The sequence below is a fragment of the Serinus canaria genome, chromosome 21 (genome assembly GCF_022539315.1).
Source record: "Serinus canaria isolate serCan28SL12 chromosome 21, serCan2020, whole genome shotgun sequence".
Classification (NCBI taxonomy): domain Eukaryota; kingdom Metazoa; phylum Chordata; class Aves; order Passeriformes; family Fringillidae; genus Serinus; species Serinus canaria.
The window spans coordinates 4793416-4815686 of NC_066334.1; the positions used below are offsets into that span (position 1 = coordinate 4793416).

The following is a 22271-nucleotide window of genomic DNA, read 5'->3' on the forward strand; positions in this document are numbered from 1 at the left end:
AATCATGTCAGCCTTGGTCACTCAACACCCAAAACTCCTCCCTTGGAGCACAGATGGATAATTCATATTCATGGGCATGCCCTCATAAACTGCCAACCCACTGGTTTGAAAGCAGCAATATTCATTTTGCTCAAGAAATGGTGCTCTTAAAATGACCAGATTTTTTTTACACACACAAAGTAACACAAAATTTTCATATGCACATCCAAAAATACGCTCCTGTTAACGGTGATTTATGGGTTTATTTTGAGCAAATATGGACAAGCTAATATGCTGTTCAGAGGCAAGTACCTACTGGGATTAGCAAAACATTTATTTATTTAGTCAGCTGCTAAATGCTCAATTTCAGGTCCCCAGTGGCATCCTTGATTTCATCTGTATTAACTCTGAAAAATTCTAAGACCATCCAGGCACTCTGAGCGGGTTTATTTTGTGTTTTAGTGACTTAAACTGGGCAGATTGATGGGGGAGAGACTGATGTGGACATTTCCTCCCCACCCCACCAATCCACCAGCATGTCAAAGGCTGAATGAGGATTCTGCTGACTCTCTTTTCCCTTGTCAAAAAAAAAAAAAAATCAACTTTATGTTACTTATCCCAAAATATTGGGTCTAAAAGTCAAAAAAACCCCAAGGCCCCAGTGCCAGTTCAGACCCCTAGGGAGCCAGGAATAGGATGCAACACACATTTCAAAAGGTTATTTCCTTGCTAACATAAAAATTGGCCATTTCCTTGTTAACATAAAAATTAGTTATTCCTAGTTGACATAAAAAATTAGAGAGTCCTGGAAGTGAAAGAGGAGAGAGCTCCTGACACTGATGGATAAAAGAATCAGGATTTTTACTAAAATCCATAATATTGAAAACATTTGAAAGAAGTTCTCCTTGTCTTGTCAGTTTAAAAGAAAAGAAGAAAATTGCAGCCTCTTATTTCTAATGGGAGTACCCAGCATAGAGCCAAGAGGTGAGGATTAAAAAACCACACTGGGCTAAGAGGATCCCACACAGGAATCCCAGATTCTACAACTCCCAAGCTCTTTTCCTTGCAGATACAGGGAATGCTCTGCAGCTTCACCTTCCTCTGCATCTTTTAAAATAGATTTTTTTCCCCCCCCTCACTTCCTCACCCAGATCAAAGAGCTGAAAGTATCAATGTAATTAAGTTCAAAGTGACAAATGCAGGTTTTTAAATGTTAAACTGAAGTGAAACAGGGGCTTTAACCTCGAGGTTTTTGCTGTGCTCAGGCAGAGCCTGACAGGGGATTGCCGGTTCTCACAGTTTTATAACAAATTTTGTGGTGGACGGGGTTTGTTCACCCAAGAAGGCAAAAGAAATGAGTATGTGAGAACTTCAGCCTCCGGTAAACACAGAAAACTCTGCTTTTATAGAATTTTATAAAGGCTTTTATCAAGGCTTAGGATGCAAATAAACACAATCTTAAAGTGATTTAAAAAACCCCTCAACTTTTAAAGCTGGCTCCTAATATTTAACTATCTGAGTCTCACTTTGCCAATGAATTAGAGAGCTCAAAGATTGCTGTGTTAAAGCTGCATTTCATTACTACCACATTCTGCTTTTAAAAAATTCAGATTTTAAGTTAAAACCTGAGTTTAAATATTTTCCCTTTTAAAGAGAAGTTTAATTCTTATTTACAGTTGCCGTACAATCATAATAACAACTGAATAATTGTTGCAAATTAAAAAATGAGCTGGAGTTACCCAGCTTTCAATCTTCTTCTTTTTCCTTTTCACATTTCTGTCACAAGAACATTTGGTGGACACAAAGGAAATTAAAAATTTGTTTGGGATAGAGTTTTTTAATTGCTCCTGCCAGATCAAATAGGAGCTTGTGGCCACATCACGAGTTCTTAGGGCATTGACACCTCTTTAAACCCACTCATCTCAGATGACCAAGAATTAAATTTAAGAGAAGCCTTCATGCACGTGTTGACTGAACTAATATTGGTGGTTTTTTTTCCTTCAGAACAAGAGAGCAGGTGGTGGAAAAGTCTCAGGAAAGAACTCCCTAAACTTCCCACCACCAACCCTTGGGTGCTGCTACCAAGGGGCAGTGAAAAGCACAGTCTGTGAAATCAAGGTGGAATAAAACACTGCCCAACAGCTACTGAGGCCCCAGAGGGAGCATCCCTAACCCTCGTAGGGAAAGGGGAGGTTACTAGGGGGAAAGGAAAGTCTGATCCCAAAAGAAGCATTCCTAAAGCCCGTGGAGGAAGGAAAGGTTTATCCCAGAAAGAACATTCTGAAATGCTATGGAGGAAGGAAAGGTTTATCCCAAAAAGAACATTCCTAAAGCCTATGGAGGAAGGAAAGTCTGATCCCAAAAAGAACATTCCTAAAGGAATGTTCTAAAGGTTTATCCCAAAAAGAACATTCCTAAAGCCCATGGAGAAAGGAAACGTTGATCCCAGAAAGAACATTTCTAAAGCCTATGGAGGAAGGAAAGTCTGATCCCAAAAAGAACATTCCTAAAGCCTATGGAGGAAGGAAAGTCTGACCCCAAAAGGAGCATTCCTAAAGGAATGTTCTAAAGGTTTATCCCAAAAAGAACATTCCTAAAGCCCATGGAGGAAGGAAAGGCTGATTCCAAAAGGAGGATTCTGAAGTTCTACGGAGGAAGGAAAGGTGTCTGTAGGGAATTGGCAGGTTCATCCCAAAAGGAACATTCCTAAAGCCTGTTAAGAAAGAAAAGGTGTCTATGGGGAAAGAAAATGTTTATCCCAAAAAGAACATTCTAAAATTCTATGGAGAAAGAAAAGGTTTATTCCAGAAAGAAGATTCTGAAATGCTATGGAGGAAGGAAAGGTTGATCCCAAAAAGTACATTCCTAAAGCCTATGGAAGAAGGAAAGGTTTCTATGGAGGAAGAAAAGGTTTTTATGGAAAGAGGAAAGGTTTCTACAGAGAAAGGAAAGGTTTCTACAGAGGAAGGAAAGGTTTATCCCAAAAGAACATCCCTAAAGCCTATGGAGAAAGGAAAGGTTTCTACAGAGGAAGGAAAGGTCTCTATGGAGGAAGGAAAGGTCTCTGTGGAAAGAGGAAAGGTTTCTATGGAGAAAGGAAAGGTTTCTATGGAGGAAGGAAAGGTTTCTATGGAGAAAGGAAAGGTTTCTATGGAGGAAGGAAAGGTTTCTACGGAAAGAGGAAAGGTTTCTATGGAGGAAGGAAAGGTTTCTACGGAAAGAGGAAAGGTTTCTACAAAGAAAGAAAAGGTTTCTATGGAGGAAGGAAAGGTTTCTATGGAAAGAGGAAAGGTTTCTATGGAGGAAGGAAAAGTTTCTATGGAGAAAGGAAAGGTTTCTATGGAGGAAGGAAAGGTTTCTATGGAGAAAGGAAAGGTTTCTATGGAGGAAGGAAAGGTTTCTATGGAGGAAGGAAAGGTCTCTATGGAGAAAGGAAAGGTCTCTATGGAGAAAAGAAAGGTTTCTATGGAGAAAGGAAAGTTTTCTATGGAGGAAGGAAAGGTTTCTATGGAGAAAAGAAAGGTTTCTACGGAGAAAGGAAAGTTTTCTATGGAGGAAGGAAGGTTTCTATGGAGAAAGGTCTATGGAGAAGGAAAGGTTTCTATGGAGGAAGGAAAGGTCTCTATGGAGGAAGGAAAGGTTTCTATGGAGAAAGAAAGGTCTCTATGGAGGAAGGAAAGGTTTATCCCTTCAGCCCTCCCCATCACTCCCCTTTGGCCAGGACGGAGAGGGAGGCCAGAGGAGGGTCTGGCTGTCAGGGGTACCTGTATTTGTTGGGGAACATCCTCTCACAGTCCTTGCACTCGTAGACCTGTCCATCTCCAAGGCCTTCCTGCTTGATGTCGCTGAGGCTCTCGTAGAGGGCCCCCACGGCCCCGCAGCCGTACTTCTTGTGGCGCCGCAGGTCCAGCTTGGACTGGAACAGCTCATCACAGTCCTCACAGCGGAACGAGGGCTCCTCTGCAACACACACAGCAGCCCATGGTCAGCCCTGCCCCAGGAAACACAACCAGAGAGCAGGCAAAGCTCCCCCAGCCCAGCAAACAAACAAACAAAGAGAGAATTTGCAAGTGAGAGGGGAGAGAACCCAAGGGAGGCTGTGCCAGCAGCTGCTTTCACTTTAAGCATTAAGAGGAAAAAAAAAAATCAGATCACACAACCAGAGGAGATCTTGTTTTCTTTGTGTCTTGGCCTCTGCTGAGATGGAGGGACCTGCAGGGATTGGGAGACACACAAAATTCTGGGCTCGTTCCGGGGTGCTGAGCTTGTCTGCAAGGAGGGGGTTTGAAATCATGAGTGAGGTTTCCTCAGAGGGGGCTCTCAGGGAAAAAGGAACAAACCAGACTCATATAAACACAGACAGTGAGAAAAGCAAAGTGCCACAGCACAAACCTGGAGAAGATTCTTTCTAAGAAATTGTCTAATGTTCTCCTCTCAGTTTTCCACTGCAGGAGCTCAGGGCTCCATCAGCCCGAGGAGTCCCAGCCCAGAGCACCATGGAAGGAAGAGCAGGGAGCCAAAGGCTTTGTTGCTGTGCTCTTGGCTTTTTTTTTTTCCCCTTTATTTATTTTTTTTTAAAGTTCTAATGCACATAATAAATTACTGTAGTCAAGGTCAAACAAATTAAAAAGAGGGCAGCTATTATTAAGTTTACAAGGCAGCATCCTGACCATGGTGCCAAGCCAAACAATCAGCTCAGAGCTGTAAATTTTCCAGGAGAACAAGCTCTGTGAGGGAGTCGGGATAGCTCTGGGTTTCTCCACCCTGGAACAGAAGCTTTCCAGCCCCCTGTGAGTCACTGGAGCCACGTTTCCCTGTCCTCCCCTACCCTCTTCCTCCACGCTCTGAGGTTCTCTTTTTCTGATAACTGCACTCCCAGAAGGAACAGCCTGTGGTGATGCATTATCTCTGAGGGAGGAGTGGGAATATTCTGAGAGCTGCAGCCAAAGGTGGTGCTGTGCTGGAGCTGATCCATCCCTGCTCTGCAGAGAGGGGATCCTGGGGTGGGATGTGGCCACACTCACGTTCTCAGGGCAAAATCTTCAACCCCTTTGCTTCAAAGTCCCTCCTTGCACTTGTTTACATCAAATTTTGCACGACTGCTAACACTTAGGCTGAGCTTTAATGCCTGGAATGGTGATTTACATAAATCAGGGTTAATTTTGTTATGAGTGTGACAGGAGTGGCACCATGGGCAGTGTCACACCCAGAAACCTCCCTGCTCCCACCTGGGCACTCACCTCACACCTCCCTCTCTCTGTTTAAACCTGAGTTTAAAACTGAGCAAGGCAAGGTCCCAGAGGCTGCTGCAGCAGGGATGTGGGCAGAGGAAACCCTCTGCACCCTCTGCACCCTCTGCACCCTCTGCACACCTACACGGAAAGTACTGACGTGGGGAAAATCAAACCCAGCTGAAAAAGAAAGTATCACCAAACCTCAGCCAGCACAGCCTGGCTGAGCCAGGGGGCTGAGCCACCCTCAATATTTGAGGGAATGACTGGCAAATGAAAAATATCCCCTGTGGTAATTGGAGAGAAAGAGGATTAAATGTAGGTGGAACTTCAGAAGTGTCATTGCACCAAAAAGATTGGGTTTGTACATTGGGGGATGAGGAGAAACATCTCTCACTGCTGATTGATTTTTTTCCTGAATAATAGAACCTGACACAAAACTTTACTTCCTACAGAACCAAGGAGCTCTGATTTGGGGGTTTGGCAGAGGTTTTAGCAGCCCAGCAGCCTGCCCAGGGCTCCCAGAGCCACCCACACCTCCATGGATGATCCACAGGGCTGCAGGAGCATCCCCTCAGCTCACAACAAAGGGGGGCAAAAAGAAATAAACTCCAGCCAGCCAACAAAGGGATTTTGACTAAAAAAAGAAGACCTGGGGAAAGAAAATACCCAATTGTTCTCATTTCAGCTCATTTCAAGGTTTATACACTCTGAGATTGCTGGCAGCAGCCTCACCATGGGGTGGGTCAGGCCCTGCTCTGCTCCTCAGAGAAATTCTCTTTACTGCAATTTATAGAGCAGTGGATCCCAATGTGTATCCCATGTGTGTCATGTCCCTGGGGAGGGAAACCTGGAAATCAGGACACCATAACAGCAGAATGGAGAGGCTGCCATTAAAATAATCCAAACTACTTTTTATGAGTGAAAAGAAGAAAAAAGTGTGGCATCAAACTCCAGAGACAGGGAACTTCTCTGCTGAGGTGTTTCTCCACCTCAGAGCCAACGTTTCCCCTCTTGGCTCTCTTGTAAATGCAGCAGTGGCTTAGCCAGGAAGGAATTTTTGGAGGAGTGACTGAAATCCTCCAGGCTGGGAAGCCCCAGGTCCCTTCACCTCTTAACAAGCTCTGACCAAATTCCCAGTGTCCCTCAAGCTCCACCTGGCAAATCCCCAGACCTGAAAACACTTGGAATGGAGGAAACAGATTTTTTTTTTTTCCTTTCCTTTCTTTTGACTTCAGAGAAAATGCAACAAAATTCTTTCCACAAATCCAGGTGGAATTCTTCCTGCTCCAGTTTGAGATTTCCATGATTAATTACAGCTTGTTTCACCCAAACTCTCCTGTAGGAAGCAGAAATCCTCTCTGGGTTTGGAAAAGCAGCCATGGAGAGTCATTTCCTCCATACCTGGCTGGAGCTGGATAACTGCCTCCCCTCCCACTGCCCTGCCTGCTCTCACCAGTGACACATTTTTGTCCTTTCTCTCAGCTTACAGAGCAGGGAAAGAGGTGAAATATCTTAATTGCCTCAAGAATGTTTTAGGAAAGAGATTTAACGTCTCATTCTCCTGGTCCTTTGCCATCTCTCACCCAAATCACACAGGATCCAAGAGGACATCAGACACAGCAGCTTTTCCACAGGTGGGAAAGCTGGAGGAGAGGAAAAGCAATTCCTGTGCTTCTGGGTATCTGGGTTTGGAAAAATAAATTTGTATTGAAAGGAGGCTTAGAGAGCTGACAAAAATATGATTAAAAACCTTGCAGCCACGTGTTCTTCATGTTGCCACTGGTTGTAAATCCTGTTTTGATGCTCAGACACGCTAAGGAGAGGAAAACCAGATCAGGTGGGAGAGCAGCTGAGGGTGGGGAGGCCCTGGGAGAGCAGCTGTGGCTGCCCTGCATCCCTGGAAGTGTCCAAGGCCAGGCTGGAGGGGACTGGATCAGCCTGGGACAGCAGGAGGTGTCCCTGCCATGGAATGGGGTGGCATAAAATCATCCTCCAGCTCCCCGCCAGCCCAGATCATTCCATGAGAACTGCTCCATATCCTTCCCCCATGCCTCGGGCATTCCCAGCAAATCCCAAACCAGACTCCTCAACAAACCCTGCAGGGGAAGGAGCTGAGCCTGGCTTAGGACCAGACCATGCCCTGCAAAACCAAAATCTAAACCAGCTCAGGGCTGAGCTGAGACCTGGTGCTGATTCTGTGTCTGTACCTCACACCCACTTTGCAGGCTCCAGGTTCATTCCTTTTTTCCCTGCCTGTAAGTACCAAAAATAAAAAGGTCACCCTTCAAAGCATGCTCTCATTAAAGTTTTCCCCTTTTTTTCACAAAAATAGTGCCCTTCACAAAGGTAACTGTGTGACAGGGAGAAGGGGCTGCAAAGAAAAGAGCAACCCCAGTCACACCGAAATTGCTGCCTGCTCTCTGTGTCGTGTTTGTCAAATCTGTGGTTATGTGTGCCTATCTGAAGTTCCATCAGTAACACTCAGGACAAAGCAGGAATGCAACAGAAAAATAAATCAGTGCCTAATAGCTTTCAGAGAAACCGAGGGGAACACAATTATGTGGCATCTACATGCTAATCTACCAGACTCGAATCTCAAAGGAGTTCAAGTGCCCTACTCAAAATTCCTGCAGTGATAAGGGGTCTGCTGCGTTTGGCTGGGGTTGGGAGGAAAGATTTTTATGATAATTATCTTTGTGTGGAACGATTTTGCATTTTCTCTCCTGTTAATTCCAAAGCGAGCTGGGGGTGCGAGGCAGCAGGAAGATAGCCCTGCCGAAAGTAAAAAGTATTAAGGAGTCAAATATTTAATGTTGGCCTGGCATAATTTGACAGCAATTCTGCAGCAAAAGCACTAGACACGTTACCAGGAAGATCCAGATAAATGTTCCATAATGACAGAGCTGGAAAACAAGGAGCACTTTTTGCTTGTTCACATAAAAGCCTGCTAGAAACTGAAATGCAGAACAGCAGTGAGTTTTCATTCAGATTTCTCCTTGACATAAAAAAAAAAAAAGGTGCAGAAATTATTCATCTCTCTGTGTTGGTCTTGAGAAAATCATTAACTTTTTTGGGGGGAGAGCTGTGAAAAAATAGTCCCAAACTTGGTATGAGTGAGGCAGCAAATACCACACTTCACCCCAGCCCTTCAGCAAATGAAATTCCAGCAGCACAAATCCTCAAACTATCTCATTTTCCTGAAATATTGGAAAGTGATTGTGCAGGATTTGACTGCAAATTTGCATTAGAAATTATAGTTATGCATAGGTCAAAAAAACCCAGAGTATTGTGGGGTGCACTGAGAGAACTCCAATTTCATAAATTAATTTTATAGAGCATTATTTCAAACTACTATTTTAAAAACACCTGGTGAATGAGAATTTACCAGTATTTATAGAAATTATTTAGAGAGTATTTATAGAAATAAATCATGGAATAATGATGATGGGCACATCCTTCCCAGTTTTCCTCAGAAGTCACTTCCTTGCACAGTGTTTGTAGTGTCAGAGCCTTGGATGAATGTGGGAAAAAGCATCCTGAGAGAGGAAAACCAGTGCTGGGAGCACTCTTAGATTTCCAGAGCACTCCATGTGTGTGTCCTGCTACCTGCCCACAGCTGCTGCAGAGAAAGAAGAGGTGTCTTTATTCCAGCAATGAGAATTTCAGTGATGACTCTTCCACCCCTTGCCTGGACCCCTCTTTTCCAGATTCCCTAAATCTCTGCAGGCTGGTGTTCACCAAGAGGGGTGTTTTCCATCCTTGGGGTGGTTTGGCCATTTTTATTACACCCTGGAGATGGAAAAGGCACCTCTGGTCATACCCAAATCCACAAAGAGAAGGAACTGAGGCTGGTAAATGGAAAAGGCACCTCTGATCATACCCAAATCCACAAAGAGAAGGAACTGAGGCTGGTAAATGGAAAAGGCACCTCTGATCATACCCAAATCCACAAAGAGGTGGAAATGAGGCTGAAAAATGGAAAAGGCACCTCTGGTCATACCCAAACCCACAAAGAGAAGGAACTGAGGCTGGTAAATGGAAAAGGCACCTCTGGTCATACCCAAACCCACAAAGAGAAGGAACTGAGGCTGGTAAATGGAAAAGGCACCTCTGGTCATACCCAAACCCACAAAGAGGTGGAAATGAGGCTGAAAAATGGAAAAGGCACCTCTGGTCATACCCAAACCCACAAAGAAGTGAAAATGAAGCTGATCAATGGAAAAGGCACCTCTGAGCATCCCCAAACCCACAAAGAGAAGGAGCTGAGGCTGATCAATGGAAAAGGCACCTCTGGTCATACCCAAACCCACAAAGAGAAGGAGCTGAGGCTGGTAAATGGAAAAGGCACCTCTGGTCATACCCAAACCCACAAGGAGAAGGAGCTGAGGCTGGTAAATGGAAAAGGCACCTCTGATCATACCCAAATCCACAAAGAGAAGGAAATGAGGCTGAAAAATGGAAAAGGCACCTCTGGTCATACCCAAACCCACAAGGAGAAGGAACTGAGGCTGAAAAATGGAAAAGGCACCTCTGGTCATCCCCAAACCCACAAAGAGAAGAAAATGAGGCTGATAAAAACTCGGTGTTGAGGACTGAGCCTCTCTCACCAGGAGAAGAGTGAAAACGAGCCCCAAATCCATTCAGAGACAGAAGGGCAGGTCCTGGCTCGGGTTTTGTCAGGTTTTGGTCCCAGCCCTGCCCTGGCTGAGGGTGCAGGGGTGCTGCAGAGAGGAGCAGAAGCTCCTGGGGAGCCTTACCTTCCATGCTGGGTGCCATGTTCCCCAGGGAATAACCTCCTTCCTTCAGACACACCAGGAGCTCTTCTCCCGGCTCAATCTCTTTAATAACTTTATAATAGACCTGGGAATCACAAACAGAACACACAGGGTAAGTATGCAAAGGCTTGTGCTTTGTGCTTTAACCAATAATTCAAATTACTTTCATTAATGGGGAGGCTGTCCCTTGATTTGGGATGATTGCTGCTCACAGCTCGTTTTCCTGCCTTTATTTGACTCTTTGGGTGTCAGAGTTTCACAGGGTTTAGACAATAAAAAAAGATTTTGGGCAACAAATTATCTCTCCCTCAAATTACAAAAAAATCTTCCCATTTTTCTCCTGTCCTCCTATGAGCTCAGTGTGTTTGTCACAGTGAAGGGAAGATTAAGCTGATGGAATTGTGATTTTTAAAGCTCTGCTCTCTGAGCCAGGACTGGCCTCATGGTTAGGGCTGAATTATCACATCTCCACAGAATGATTTTGTTGATAATCCTCCCCACAGCCTAGGCCTGACCCCTAAACACAGACATGAACCACTCCAGGTGAGCAGTTTGTCCACATTCTGAGCTAAAATAAAATAAAATAAAATAAAATAAAATAAAATAAACAAAACAAACCAAATAAAAAAATAAAATAAAATAAAAAAAATAAATAAAATAAAATAAATAAAATAAAATAAATAAAATAAAATAAATAAAATAAATAAAATAAAATAAAATAAATAAAATAAAATAAATAAACCAGCCTAGACCCAACCCCTAAACACAGACATGAACCCCTCTAGGTCAGCAGTTTGCCCACATTCTGAGCTCCTGTCTGAGCTCAATTCTGGGGATTCCACTGCAAAATAAAAATTGTCTAAAATTTTCCTTTTTCTCATTATCCTTTTCATTTGCACTTCAGTGCTTCTCCCTGCTTGTTCTACAAAAAAGCTTTTCCCAGGACCAAACCACAGTGAACTTAAGGGGAAAAGTGCCTGAAAAAACCCAAAAAGCAGCCTAAGAGTGAGCCCAGAGCTCAGGACTGACTCAGAAAAACAGGAGCTGGGATGGGCAAAGCTAGGAGAAAAAATAAGATAAAATAATATAAAATAAGATAAAATAAGACAAACGAAATACATTAAGATAAATAAAATAAAATGTAAAAATAAATAAAATAAAAAATAAAAACCAAACCAAAATAAAATAATAAAAATAAAATAAAATAAAATAAAATAAAATAAAATAAAATAAAATAAAATAAAATAAAATAAAATAAAATAAAATAAAATAAAATAAAATAAAATAAAATAAAATAAAATAAAATAAATAATAAACCAGCCCAGACCTGACCCCTGAACACAGCCATGAAGAACTCCAGGTGAACAGTTTGCCCACATTCTCTGCTCCTGTCTGAGCACAGACCCTGGACATTCCACAGTGTCCTGAGCACAGCTCTGTTCCCCTCCTGGACCTTTGTCACTGCACCAGGAGAAATCCCCAGAACAGAAACAGGAGCCAGACAGAGGCAGAGCCCACTCACCTCCCACTGTCCCACCCCAAACCCCACAGACACCAGGGCAGGGGTCCAGGGACAGCTGGGTCCCACCTGAGCCTCATCCCCTCCCCTGCACCTGCTCCAGGAGCTCTTTTGTCCCCAGGAGATTCAGTGTCCTCCAGATGTTTCCCAGATTTTTTGGAGTACACTGGATCCCGTCCTAACTCAATACCCTGAGAATTCACCTGGTCACTGTTATTGACTTCCAGGGTGTTTTAGCACTGCGTTTAACAGCAATCCAAGAAATTCTGTTCCGGGGTAAAAACCGCGTTTCACCCAGAACCATTCCCGAAATTTGCTGCCACTCTGCCTCTGCCAGCCTGTGCTTGTGGGGAAGGAACACACACAACTCCCAAATTCCCTCCCGGCTTGCATTAATTGTGTCACCACCGTGCGTTTCTCTTCCCAGAGTCCCTTTCCCTCCCTCCTGGCCGGAGCGCGAGGCTTTGGCAGATCCCGGCCCCGGCCCGGAGGGAGCAGCGGCTGCCGGGGGTGCTCCCAAAATTGTCCTCCCGGTACCGGAGCTGCGGCTGCGGGGAGATGTGATGGTAGGGACAGGGACAGGAGATTCCAGGGACAGGCGGCTGCAGGGACAGGGGACAACACTCCCAGAGCTCCAAGGACACGGGACACTGCTTCCAGAGCCGCAGGGACACGGGACACCGCTGCCAGAGCTGCAGGGACACGGGACATCCCTCCAAGAGCGACAGGGACAGGGACCATCCCTCCCAGAGCTGCAGGGACACGGGACATCGCTCCCAGAGCTGTGGGGACACGGGGCATCGCTCCCAGAGCCACCAGGCGGTGCGGCGGGGACCTGGGGCGCGGCTGCCGCTCAGAACTTTCCCTCCGCACCGAGGTCAGGACGCTCCCGGACCGATCAGCCCGAGTTCCACCGGGACGGCCCGCGATCCGCAGGGGTCCCCGCACTGCTTCCCGGTCCCGGTTACGCAGGAGCGCCCGCAGCTCCTCGAGCGGAGCCGTTCTCCATCCCGCGGGATAACTACGATCCCATCCCTCGAGATAATTACGATCTCTATCCCTAGAGATAATTACGATCCCCATCCCACGGGATAAATAACTCTCTCCGCCGCCTCTGCCGCTGCCCGGCGCCTCCCGATCCCGCTCCGGCGGGGAAGGGCGAGGTATCTCAGCAGCCGTACCGGGGCTTCCCCCTCTCCTCGGGACACACCGAGGAAAAGTAGCCGGTGGGGCGCTCCCACAGCTGCCGGGACCGGGAGCGGGATGGGGCCAGGACCAGGAGTGGGACCGGGATTGGGACTGGGACCGGGATGGGGACCGGGATGGGGATCGGGATGGAGATCGGGATTGGGATCGGGATGGCCATCGGGGCCCGGAGCGCGGCCCCTGCCCGCCCCAGCAGGTGGCAGACGCCGCCCGCTACCGGCCCCGCCGCCGCCGTGGGGATCCCGCCGGTGCCTCGGAGCCGGTGCCGGGCAATGCGAACGGAGCGGGCCGGGCCGGGCCGGGCCGGGTTCCCCTGACCTGTTCACTCCTGTCCCGCGGCCGCTGCGCTCCTCCGGTGCCGGCGGCCGGGCCGATCGGGGGGAGGGCAGGGAAGGGAAGAGGAGGGAACGGGAGGGGAGGGAAGGGAAGAAGGGCAGCCGGGCCGTGTCTGTGCAGCAGCTCCAAGCCGGGGCAGACGGAGTCACAGCCGCCCCCATGACCGGGGGACTGCGGGGCGGCACTTAGAGCGAGCTCCGGTACCGAGTGCTGTGACACGGCCCTTACCGGGGGTACATCCCTTACCGAGCACTCGGTACAGCCCTAACCGGGTGCTGTGACACGGCCCTTACCGGGGGTACAGCCCTTACCGAGTGCTGTGACACGGCCCTTACCGGAGGTACAGCCCTTACCGAGTACTCTGTCCAGCCCTAACCGGGTGCTGTGACACGGCCCTTACCGGGGGTACAGCCCTTACCGAGCACTCTGTCCAGCCCTAACCGGGAGCTCCGGTGCATCCCTTAGCGAGTGCTCTGACACAGCCCTTTCCGAGCACTCTGTCCAGCCCTTTTCGGGAGCTCCGGTGCATCCCGGTCCTCACCGGCCGGTTGCTGGCCCTGCCTCCCTCCCTCCGTGCCGGGCTGACGCCTCCCCGCAGCCCCAGTGCGAATCACCGAACTCCGAACCCACCCGAGCTGCGGCACCCAGCACTGCCCGGGCAGCTCTCACTGGGAGCTTCACAGCAGGGATGGTCACAAACACAAAGATTTGGGATGGGAAATGAAATCCCACTGCTGACAAACCCCCCAGACTGCCCAGACACCCATCCCGGTGCTGGCAGGGTCCTGCTGGGATTCCACCCCTGGTTTCCACTGCTTGGCAAACAGTTCTCCCAGGGCAGGCACATCTGTCCCATCCAGCTGGGAGGCCAAAAACGGGACCTGGTGCTGTGGGCAGGATCTGGGATCTCCCTGGACCTGCTCAGCTCCAAAATCCCAGGTGGAAACCCCGAGCAGCACCAGGCTGACACAGGACACACACCTGTGCCCAGGTGAGAACAGTGCTGAGACCCCTGCTCCACCCAGCCCGGGGAGCTCATTTCTGGGGATTCAACTGCAAAATAAAAATTGTCTAAAATTTTCCTTTTTCTCATTATCTTTTTCATTTGCACTTCAGTGCTTCTCCCTGCTTGTTCTACAAAAAAAGCTTTTCCCAGGACTAAACCACAGTGAACTTAAGGGGAAAAGTGCCTGAAAAAACCCCAAAAAGCAGCCTAAGAGTGAGCCCAGAGCTCAGGACTGACTCAAAAAACCAGGAGCTGGGATGGGCCAAGCTAAGAGACTAAAATAAAATAAAATAAAATAAAATAAAATAATAAAATTGCCATTAACAGATGTGCTGCTGGCAACCCAAACCAGCACTTAAACACCAGCTGTGGTCTAAAAGGTGCATCAAGTTCAGAGATAGGCACAAATTTTACAAGGAAAAATCTTCAGAATGGCCCTGCCAAAGGCTGACACTGCCCTGGTCTCACCCTTCAGCTCCTTTTCCTCCCTGTTTGTTCTCAGAATAAAGTAGCTCCTTGTATTTCAAAACATCTCCTGCAGTCCTTCCAGAAAATAGGACAGGCTCCTTTAACGACCAGGGAAAAGTTGGATTCTGCTGGAGCCACATTAATTTCATCAAACATTTCATTATGGTAATTAACTTCATCTTTCAGTCCTACTGCTGATGGTCTGTGCTCATCAAAGCCTTTTTTATTTGTCGTGCACTGAAGAAGCTCAGATTCACTAATCCAGCAGAAGATTTACATTCACAAATCAATTCTGTTTGTTTATTGAAAAGTTCCACACTTGATCATTTTGCACTTCCCACCACAGCATGGGCAGCTCTCCAAATGACCAGCCTTGTTTGACACTAAATAGTTAACAGGATAAGGAGGGTCTGGTGGTACTGAGAAAACTCCTTCTCTTGATTTTTATCAAAATTATTCTGGGCATGGGGTGTTGAAGAAAGAAAAAATAAAAGGAAAGGAAAAAAAAGCAAGCAAACAAACAAACAAAAAAACTCAAGAAACCAAACACCCCCAAAAATAAACTAACAACCAAAACAAACAAAAAACCCAAATAAACAAACAAGCAAAAAGGGAAAGTGGAAATAACCCAGAGGAATCCTGTTCCAGCCTGGGTGGATACAGGGATCTGCTGTGGATGTGAACTTGGGGCAGCAGAAATCAGGCTCTGGCTGCCTAATTTTGCTGCTAAAACAGAATAATTTGGTACAATCACTGAAATATCGTCCCTGCAGAACCACAACAACCCCAATCTGGGGTTTTTCTTGCTCAGAGCCCAGCACCACTTCACCTTTCCACTGAGAAAAAGAGTTCTGGAGCTGACAGAGCCTGGGAGTGAGGTTTAACATTCCCAGAGTCACAGCAAGGGATGGAGATGGAGCACAGTGACAGGGAAAAGTCCATCCCAGAATCACCTCATTAACCAGGGCCCTTCCTAAGGACCAGCCCCATTTCTCTGCTGCAGGGATTTTTATTTATCTGAGCTTCCCTATGTTTGTACTTCAGGGGGAAAAGAGCATTAAAAGGGGAGGAAGCAGCTGCTGTGTTCACCTAAAATCAAAAACCCACCCACAGACACATCAGAGGGGCTCAAAACCTCAAAGCCAGCCTGAGAAAAGGTTCTTTGTGTCCTTGTCTCACCACTGATTCACTCCACGGGCAGCCCAGTGAGGATCTGTCCCTCCTGCTCCCTCAGACCTGTCCGTGTGTCCAGCTCTGGACAGGGAAAATTTGGCCTGGGGCATGTCCAGCCAGGACAGGGCTGCACATTTTGCTTCTGTTCCTTTGTTTTCCTCCTCTGGAATTGCCTCCTCTTTGTTTCTACCCTGCCTCATTGCTGATTTCCTCTTTTTAAGGCTCTTTGTGAGGTATTGGGAATCCTGACTGGAGTTACCAAATCTCTATAAAATACACCCAAAATCTCTGCATTGCACACACACCTCACACTGGCTGATTGAACACAGACCTGATTTTTTTCTATCTCCTGTTACTCCTTTTCCCCCCAATACCTGCACCCCAACGAAAACCAGCAGCTGTCACCCTGATTATTATCAATATATACTAATTATATTAATGGCAATGAGCTGGCCATGAAGATAATTTCTATATATCATAAATATCTGTTTGGTATTTCAGACTCTTGAACTGCTCAAGTATTTTCCTTCATGAGACAGGAGTAGCAACAGCAAAAAATAAAACATTTCCCTTTTAGTGAAAGATATCATTTATCTAGCATTTTTTCCAGTCCTCCTTCAGAATCACAATTATCTCCAACAATCAAGGATCTTCTTTTCAAATGCCTCTCCAGCACGAATAAATATAAAGAAAACTGGCTAATGTTATTCTATATGTGAAAAATTGCTTTGTAATTGAAAAATCGTGAATGAAACATCTCAATTAACCTCTTCCTTGATAGAGAAAGAAATACATTTTAAATATATTTTAATCTGCTGATGGGGAGGGAGTGGGGGGATGTAATTGAGTGGTCCAGATCTTGCTATCAATTACTTCACTAAGAATGCAGGAAAATTCTGTGTGCATTCCTGGGACTGTTCCTGGGTTACAGGACTAAAGAAGAACAGAAGGATGCTGAGCCAGGGTCTGGATCATGGATCAGGGACTGGATCCTGAGTCAGGGACTGGACCACGGGTCAGGGACTGGATCCTGAGTCAGGGAGTGGATCAGAAATCAGGGACAGGATTCTGAGTCAGGGACTGGATCCTGAATCAGGGACTGGATTACGAGTCAGGCTGGATCCTGAATTAGGGTCTGGATCACAAGTCAGGCACAGGATCACAAGTCAGGGACAGGATCCTGAGCCAGGGACAGGATCCTGAGTCATGGACTGGCTCATGGGTCTGGGACTGGCTCATGGGTCTGGGACTGGATCATGGATCAGGGACTGGATCACAAATCAGGGACTCGATCCTGAATTAGGGACTGGATCACAAATCAGGGACAGGATCCTGAGCCAGGGACTGGCTCACGGGTCTGGGACTGGATGATGGGTAGGGACTGGATCCTGACTTAGGGACAGGATCCCAGGTCAGGGACTGGCCCATAAATCTGGAGGTTTTTGCTCACCCCAGGGCTGATCCATCCCTCGGTCACCTCCGCGGGATGCTGGCACTGCCCAGCAGCCCTGGCCGAGCCCCCCAGCCCGTGCTGGGTGCCAGGGGAGCCCAGCAGCCCCGGAGGGGGTGGTTACCTGCTCGTTGACGTGGCACACAGCCAGGTTCTGCTCGTCGCAGGAGCAGCACACTCGGATGTACTTCAGCCAGTTCCCAGCCCCGCCCTGGCCGGCGTCACCGCAGAACTTCTCAGTGCCCAGGGCATCGGGAATCTGCGGGAGAACCGACAGGAAAGGGGTCAGCTGGGCACACATGGCACCCACGGAGGGGAGAGGGGGAGGAAAAGGGTTTGCAGGGCACAACTCCCAACAAGAAATAGAAAGGAGACAGGAAGGGGATGGATGTAATAGATAAAGGGACTGGTGACAAGGATGAAATCAGCTCTCAGCCATTATCTGAAGATGCTGGCTGGCAGAACCTCCGAGGACACTGCTCAGAGTGGTCCGTGAGTAGAAGGTTCAGGAGTACAAATATCCTGGAAAACAGCTCTGGTACCACAGCTCAGGTAACCAAAGCAGGGAACTCCTCCAAACCACACTGATTTTAACGACAAGGTCCTTAACTGCTCATTCTTCACATCATCTCTTTCATCCTTTCATGCAGAATAATTTTTAATTACAAACCTTTCAATAAACTCTCAAACCGGGTCACAGAGCTGTGAGGTTCTATTTTAAAAATCCCTTTACCCAATGCGCTACTTTCATTTATCTGGGTACAGCCTGAGAAATTCACCGGCCACATCTTTGTGGCTGAAGGTGAGATACAAGTTGGCTGCTGTGAAAAAGAGGAATCCTTCAACATAAAAACCCCTCAGATATTTAAGTCCAGGTGTGGGGAAAAAAAAAAGAGTTAATGAAGGGATTGCAGTCCAAAGAAAGTCACTGGTTTGGCAGGAAGAGACTTTTCCTCTCTTAAGGCACTGGAGTTTGGTGAGAGAACCAGAGGAGATGCTCAGCACTCCAGAACAACCTTGGCATGATCCAGGTTGCAATCCACTCAAAAGGGCACATTTTAAAAACGACACAGCACAGCCTGCAAACACGGAGAAGCCCTTTGAGTCCCAGCATAGCAAGGCTCTGCTCTGCTCCTAAATGGGCCTCCCTGCTCCAGAAACTCCTTTTTTCCTGAGATTCACATTTCCCTCTACCCCAACCAGCCCTTGTGTCACTGCAAATTACTTCAGTCATCAAAAGCTCTTAACATGCTTTTACTAGCAATTAATTCTCTCAGAATCTCGTGGGATACGATTATATTTTCCCATCTATTTCAAGACACAGGAAAAAAAAAAAAAGAGGGAAATCAAAGGAGAGGAAAAATTAAAGCTCAGCAATGACAGCAACAAGTTGAGGTTAAGGCTGGGCTGAGAAACCTCAGGGGGACAGGTCCAGTTCAGGCTCTGGCTCCAAGTTTTGGACTCTTGGGAGGACCAAGACCTGGCAGAAGCACCAGGACAGCTCCCAGCTCCCTGCACTGTCCCAGTAGACATTTCCTGCTCTCCATCCCCACCACCAACCCTTCCTTCTCCTGCTCCTTGGCTGGAAAGGGATGAGGGAAAATCCCACCATTAGTGCTGGGCTTCTCCCTTCCTAACCAGAGCATGGCACTGGGAGTCACCAAAATGCTGCACTGGGACAGATCTGGTGGGAGAAAAAACCTGGCTGTGCTCAGTTTCTTCATCCCCTGCCTGGGAACACTCAGGGTCATTCACTCATCCCTAGCTAGAGCCTGGAACTGTCCAGACACCCTTGGTCATCTCCTGGCAGCATCAAAGGTCTGAGGTGGGCATTGATGGCACAGGAAGACAATTCTGTGTTGTTTGGAAGTTTTGTTAAAAAAACAAACAAAAAACCAACAAAACCCAAAGAAACCCAACTAACCAACCAAAAAAACAACAATAAAACCTGTTCTTAATGTGGCTCAACCATTACTGAGTTCACTCAAGCTGAAATGTCAATAGCTTCTGTTTTATCTCAGGGAGCTCCAGGGACACTGAGGCTGCCTAATGCTGGTGGAAGAGAGATTTTCTCTTGGCTTTTTTGACCTCAAATTGAGCAGCCCAGCCAATCCAGCCCCTCCAGGGGGGACACACCCAGACACCAAGAGACTCCAGCTTCCAGGGAAACACTTTGGAAAACCAAATGAAACAAATCATTGATGCTCAGCTGGTCTGAAGCCACTGAAGAGTTTGGGCAGAGTTTGTGGTGGTTTGAGGAGCCAGCAGCCCACAAACCTCCCAGTGCCAGCAATTGGTGACATCCAGTGGCCCTGGGAACACAAGATGGCAAATCCAGGACACACAAATAAGATCAGACCTTTAATTTCACAGCTGTATCTTACAGATGGTCTCTTTCATCTTGTAGAATTGTTTGAGAGGACATTTAGGGCCACTGAGTGGCTTAGGATGGAAGGGACCTTAAGGATCATTTAGTTCCAACCTCCTGCCCTGGGCAGAGAGCTCAGGGAATGTGGAAGAGGTTCTACAGGGACTTCTGTGAACCAGAGAGAAATTTGGTAAGAGGATCCATGTTTACTCCTGAAAGAATTTTCTAGCAAGGTTGTTGACATAGAAATCAAGAAATAAAGAAGGATAAATAAGAGAAACCTGCACTGTGTCTTTCCTGACCAATGAGTAAAGTGTAAATTTAGGAGTTTTTTAAGAATGTATGAAAAACATGCATGCTATAATAAAAATGGTTTTGAAGCTTTCAGAAACTTGTTTTTTTGTATTGTCTGCATCTTAGCTATGACAGGAGAAAGCCCAAAATTCAGCTCAAATTCGTTTTGCAGGGTCCTGCTCACCAGCTGTGCCTCTGGAGGAGGTTCTGCTGTAGCGCGAAATCACCTGAAACTCTGTGGTTTTATCTGCGTGGGGGCATTAAAACCCAAGCTGGGGGTGTGAAATCTGACAGATCAAAATGAGAGAGAAAGAGGTGCTGTGAGAGCCTGAGAACCTGAGCTGCTGTTCTCACACTCCCTCACTGCCCTCCACACACAGAGCCTGGGCACCACGGCCCAAAGGCCAAAACGGGGACAGCACCCAGCCACCCCTCATCCCTCTGTTGGCACCCAGCAGGACCCTCTGAAAATGGAATAAATGGGGGGATCAGCTGGTTCAGAGTGCTGCAGGACCAGTGCCAGAGGCAGGGCAGCTCCTGGCACCACGGCTCAAAACAAGGACAGCACCCAGCCACCCCTCATCTGATGTCAACATTTACATGCCCAGGAAAACAGGTGTGGATGGTTTGGGATTAAAGCTGCTGCTGAGTCCTGGACAGGGAGGGACTTAGTTCTGGTTTTAACTGTGAATAAACAGATTTCATAGAGCTGGAGATGCCTGTTGGGGTAAGAGCATCCCCAGGTGGGTGGTGTGGGGAGCTGGGCCTTCCAGGAGAGGGGTGAATCCCTCAGGACCCTCTGAAAATGGAATAAATGGGGTGATCAGCTGGCTTAGAGGGCTGCAGGACCAGTTCCAGAGGCAGGGCAGCTCCTGGCACCACAGCCCAAAGCCCAAAACAGGGACAGCACCCAGCCACCCCTCATCCCTCTGTTGGCACCCAGCAGGACCCTCTGAAAATGGAATAAATGGGGGGATCAGCTGGTTCAGAGCGCTGCAGGACCAGTTCCAGAGGCAGGGCAGCCCCTGGGCCAGCTCAGCCCTCTGTGGCCAACACCTCTAATTAAAGATCAGGTTCACACGCTTGCTGATGGTCGCTATCAAAGTTATTTCACAGCTTAACAACACTGCAGCAGTCACCCAGCACTATCTGCAGTATCTGTTCTTTCTTCTGTCAAATGTTCACACACAGAATAATATTTTAAGTATCTCTTCCCCCTGCCACCCCTAACCTGAGAAAACTCCGGAAAAAACAAACTGAAACCTTTTACCACATCTTCTTCCAGTTCAGACCAGAAGGAAATCAGAAATTTCCTCTGGTGAAATTCTGAAAACCAACTGTTTACAAGTCTTTTTCAGTAAGTAAAAAGAAAACTGAAAAATAAAAAGAAAAGTTTGAAAATGCTCCTGGGATGTTCATGGAACATTGGTTTTTCCCTGTTCATTTGAAGAACCAAGGGATACCCCATACTCTAGGACAGGTGGAGAAGGAAAATGGAGGCAAAAAGTTTTGGGAATGGGCAAAATAAAGATCCCAGATTCACCCCTCTCCTGGAAGGCCCAGCTCCCCACACCACCCACCTGGGGATGCTCTTACCCCAACAGGCATCTCCAGCTCTATGAAATCTGTTTATTCACAGTTAAAACCAGAACTAAGTCCCTCCCTGTCCAGGGTTCAGCAGCAGCTTTAATCCCAAACCATCCACACCTGTTTTCCTGGGCAGGTAAAGGTTGATATCAGATATTTAACACCAACAGCAAAAAACCCCAGAGATGCCACAGGAAGGAAAATCCCATCAGAAAATGCAATGTAATTATTAGCAGGAGTCTGACTTGGTGGAGCTGACATGGAATTTCTGCCTGTGCTCTCTGCTCAGGCTGGCTCTGTATCAGTGGAGATGTCTCTCCTGAGAGTAATTTGGCTTAGACATTAAAAGAAATTGTCAGAGGGAAAAGAGAGGTGAAAAAAGGTGGGAAGAGACTGAAGAGGAGAAAACAAAATAAAATCAGTTTATAATTAGTAATTGGTGCTGGTTTTGCAAGTCTATAACCATCGTGTGCTGCTATTCCAGTCAATTTTGGGAATGCATTTCACCTCTTTAATCCCTTTGGCTCTGAGCATCCTTGCCCCATGGAGCTGGGCTCCCTGCAGGAACAAGATTTGTCCCTTTTTCTTTGTCCCCATGTTAAACCCCAGCAGTCTGGGACAGCCCCTGCCCTGGAGATGTGCTGGAAAAGCAGACTTTCATCTGGCCTGCAGCCTGCAGACACTCTCAGAAAGTTAATTATTGTGAGAGCACTTCCTCTGGCCACTCTTCCATTTCATCCCTCCCACCCCATCAGGATTTCTCCCCGCTCCTTTTTTCATCACTGAACACGCCAAAACTTCAGTTCATCTTTTCTCCTTCTGCTGCAGATGGTGAGTTCAGTCTTTATTTATTAACCTACGGCACCTCCCAGCACT

General features: G+C 47.0%; 1 protein-coding gene across 1 annotated transcript in view; it reads right to left on the minus strand.

Moving 5' to 3' along the window:
• PRDM16 (PR/SET domain 16) overlaps window positions 1-22271 on the minus strand; it is a 323710-nt gene that overhangs the window by 33303 nt on the left and 268136 nt on the right. The window contains exons 4-6 of the mRNA XM_030233622.2: window positions 17271-17405; window positions 9971-10073; window positions 3744-3939 (exon numbers count right to left, since the gene is read on the minus strand). Coding sequence (XP_030089482.2) covers window positions 3744-3939; window positions 9971-10073; window positions 17271-17405 — 434 coding nt within the window. The remainder of the gene's footprint in view (window positions 1-3743; window positions 3940-9970; window positions 10074-17270; window positions 17406-22271) is intronic.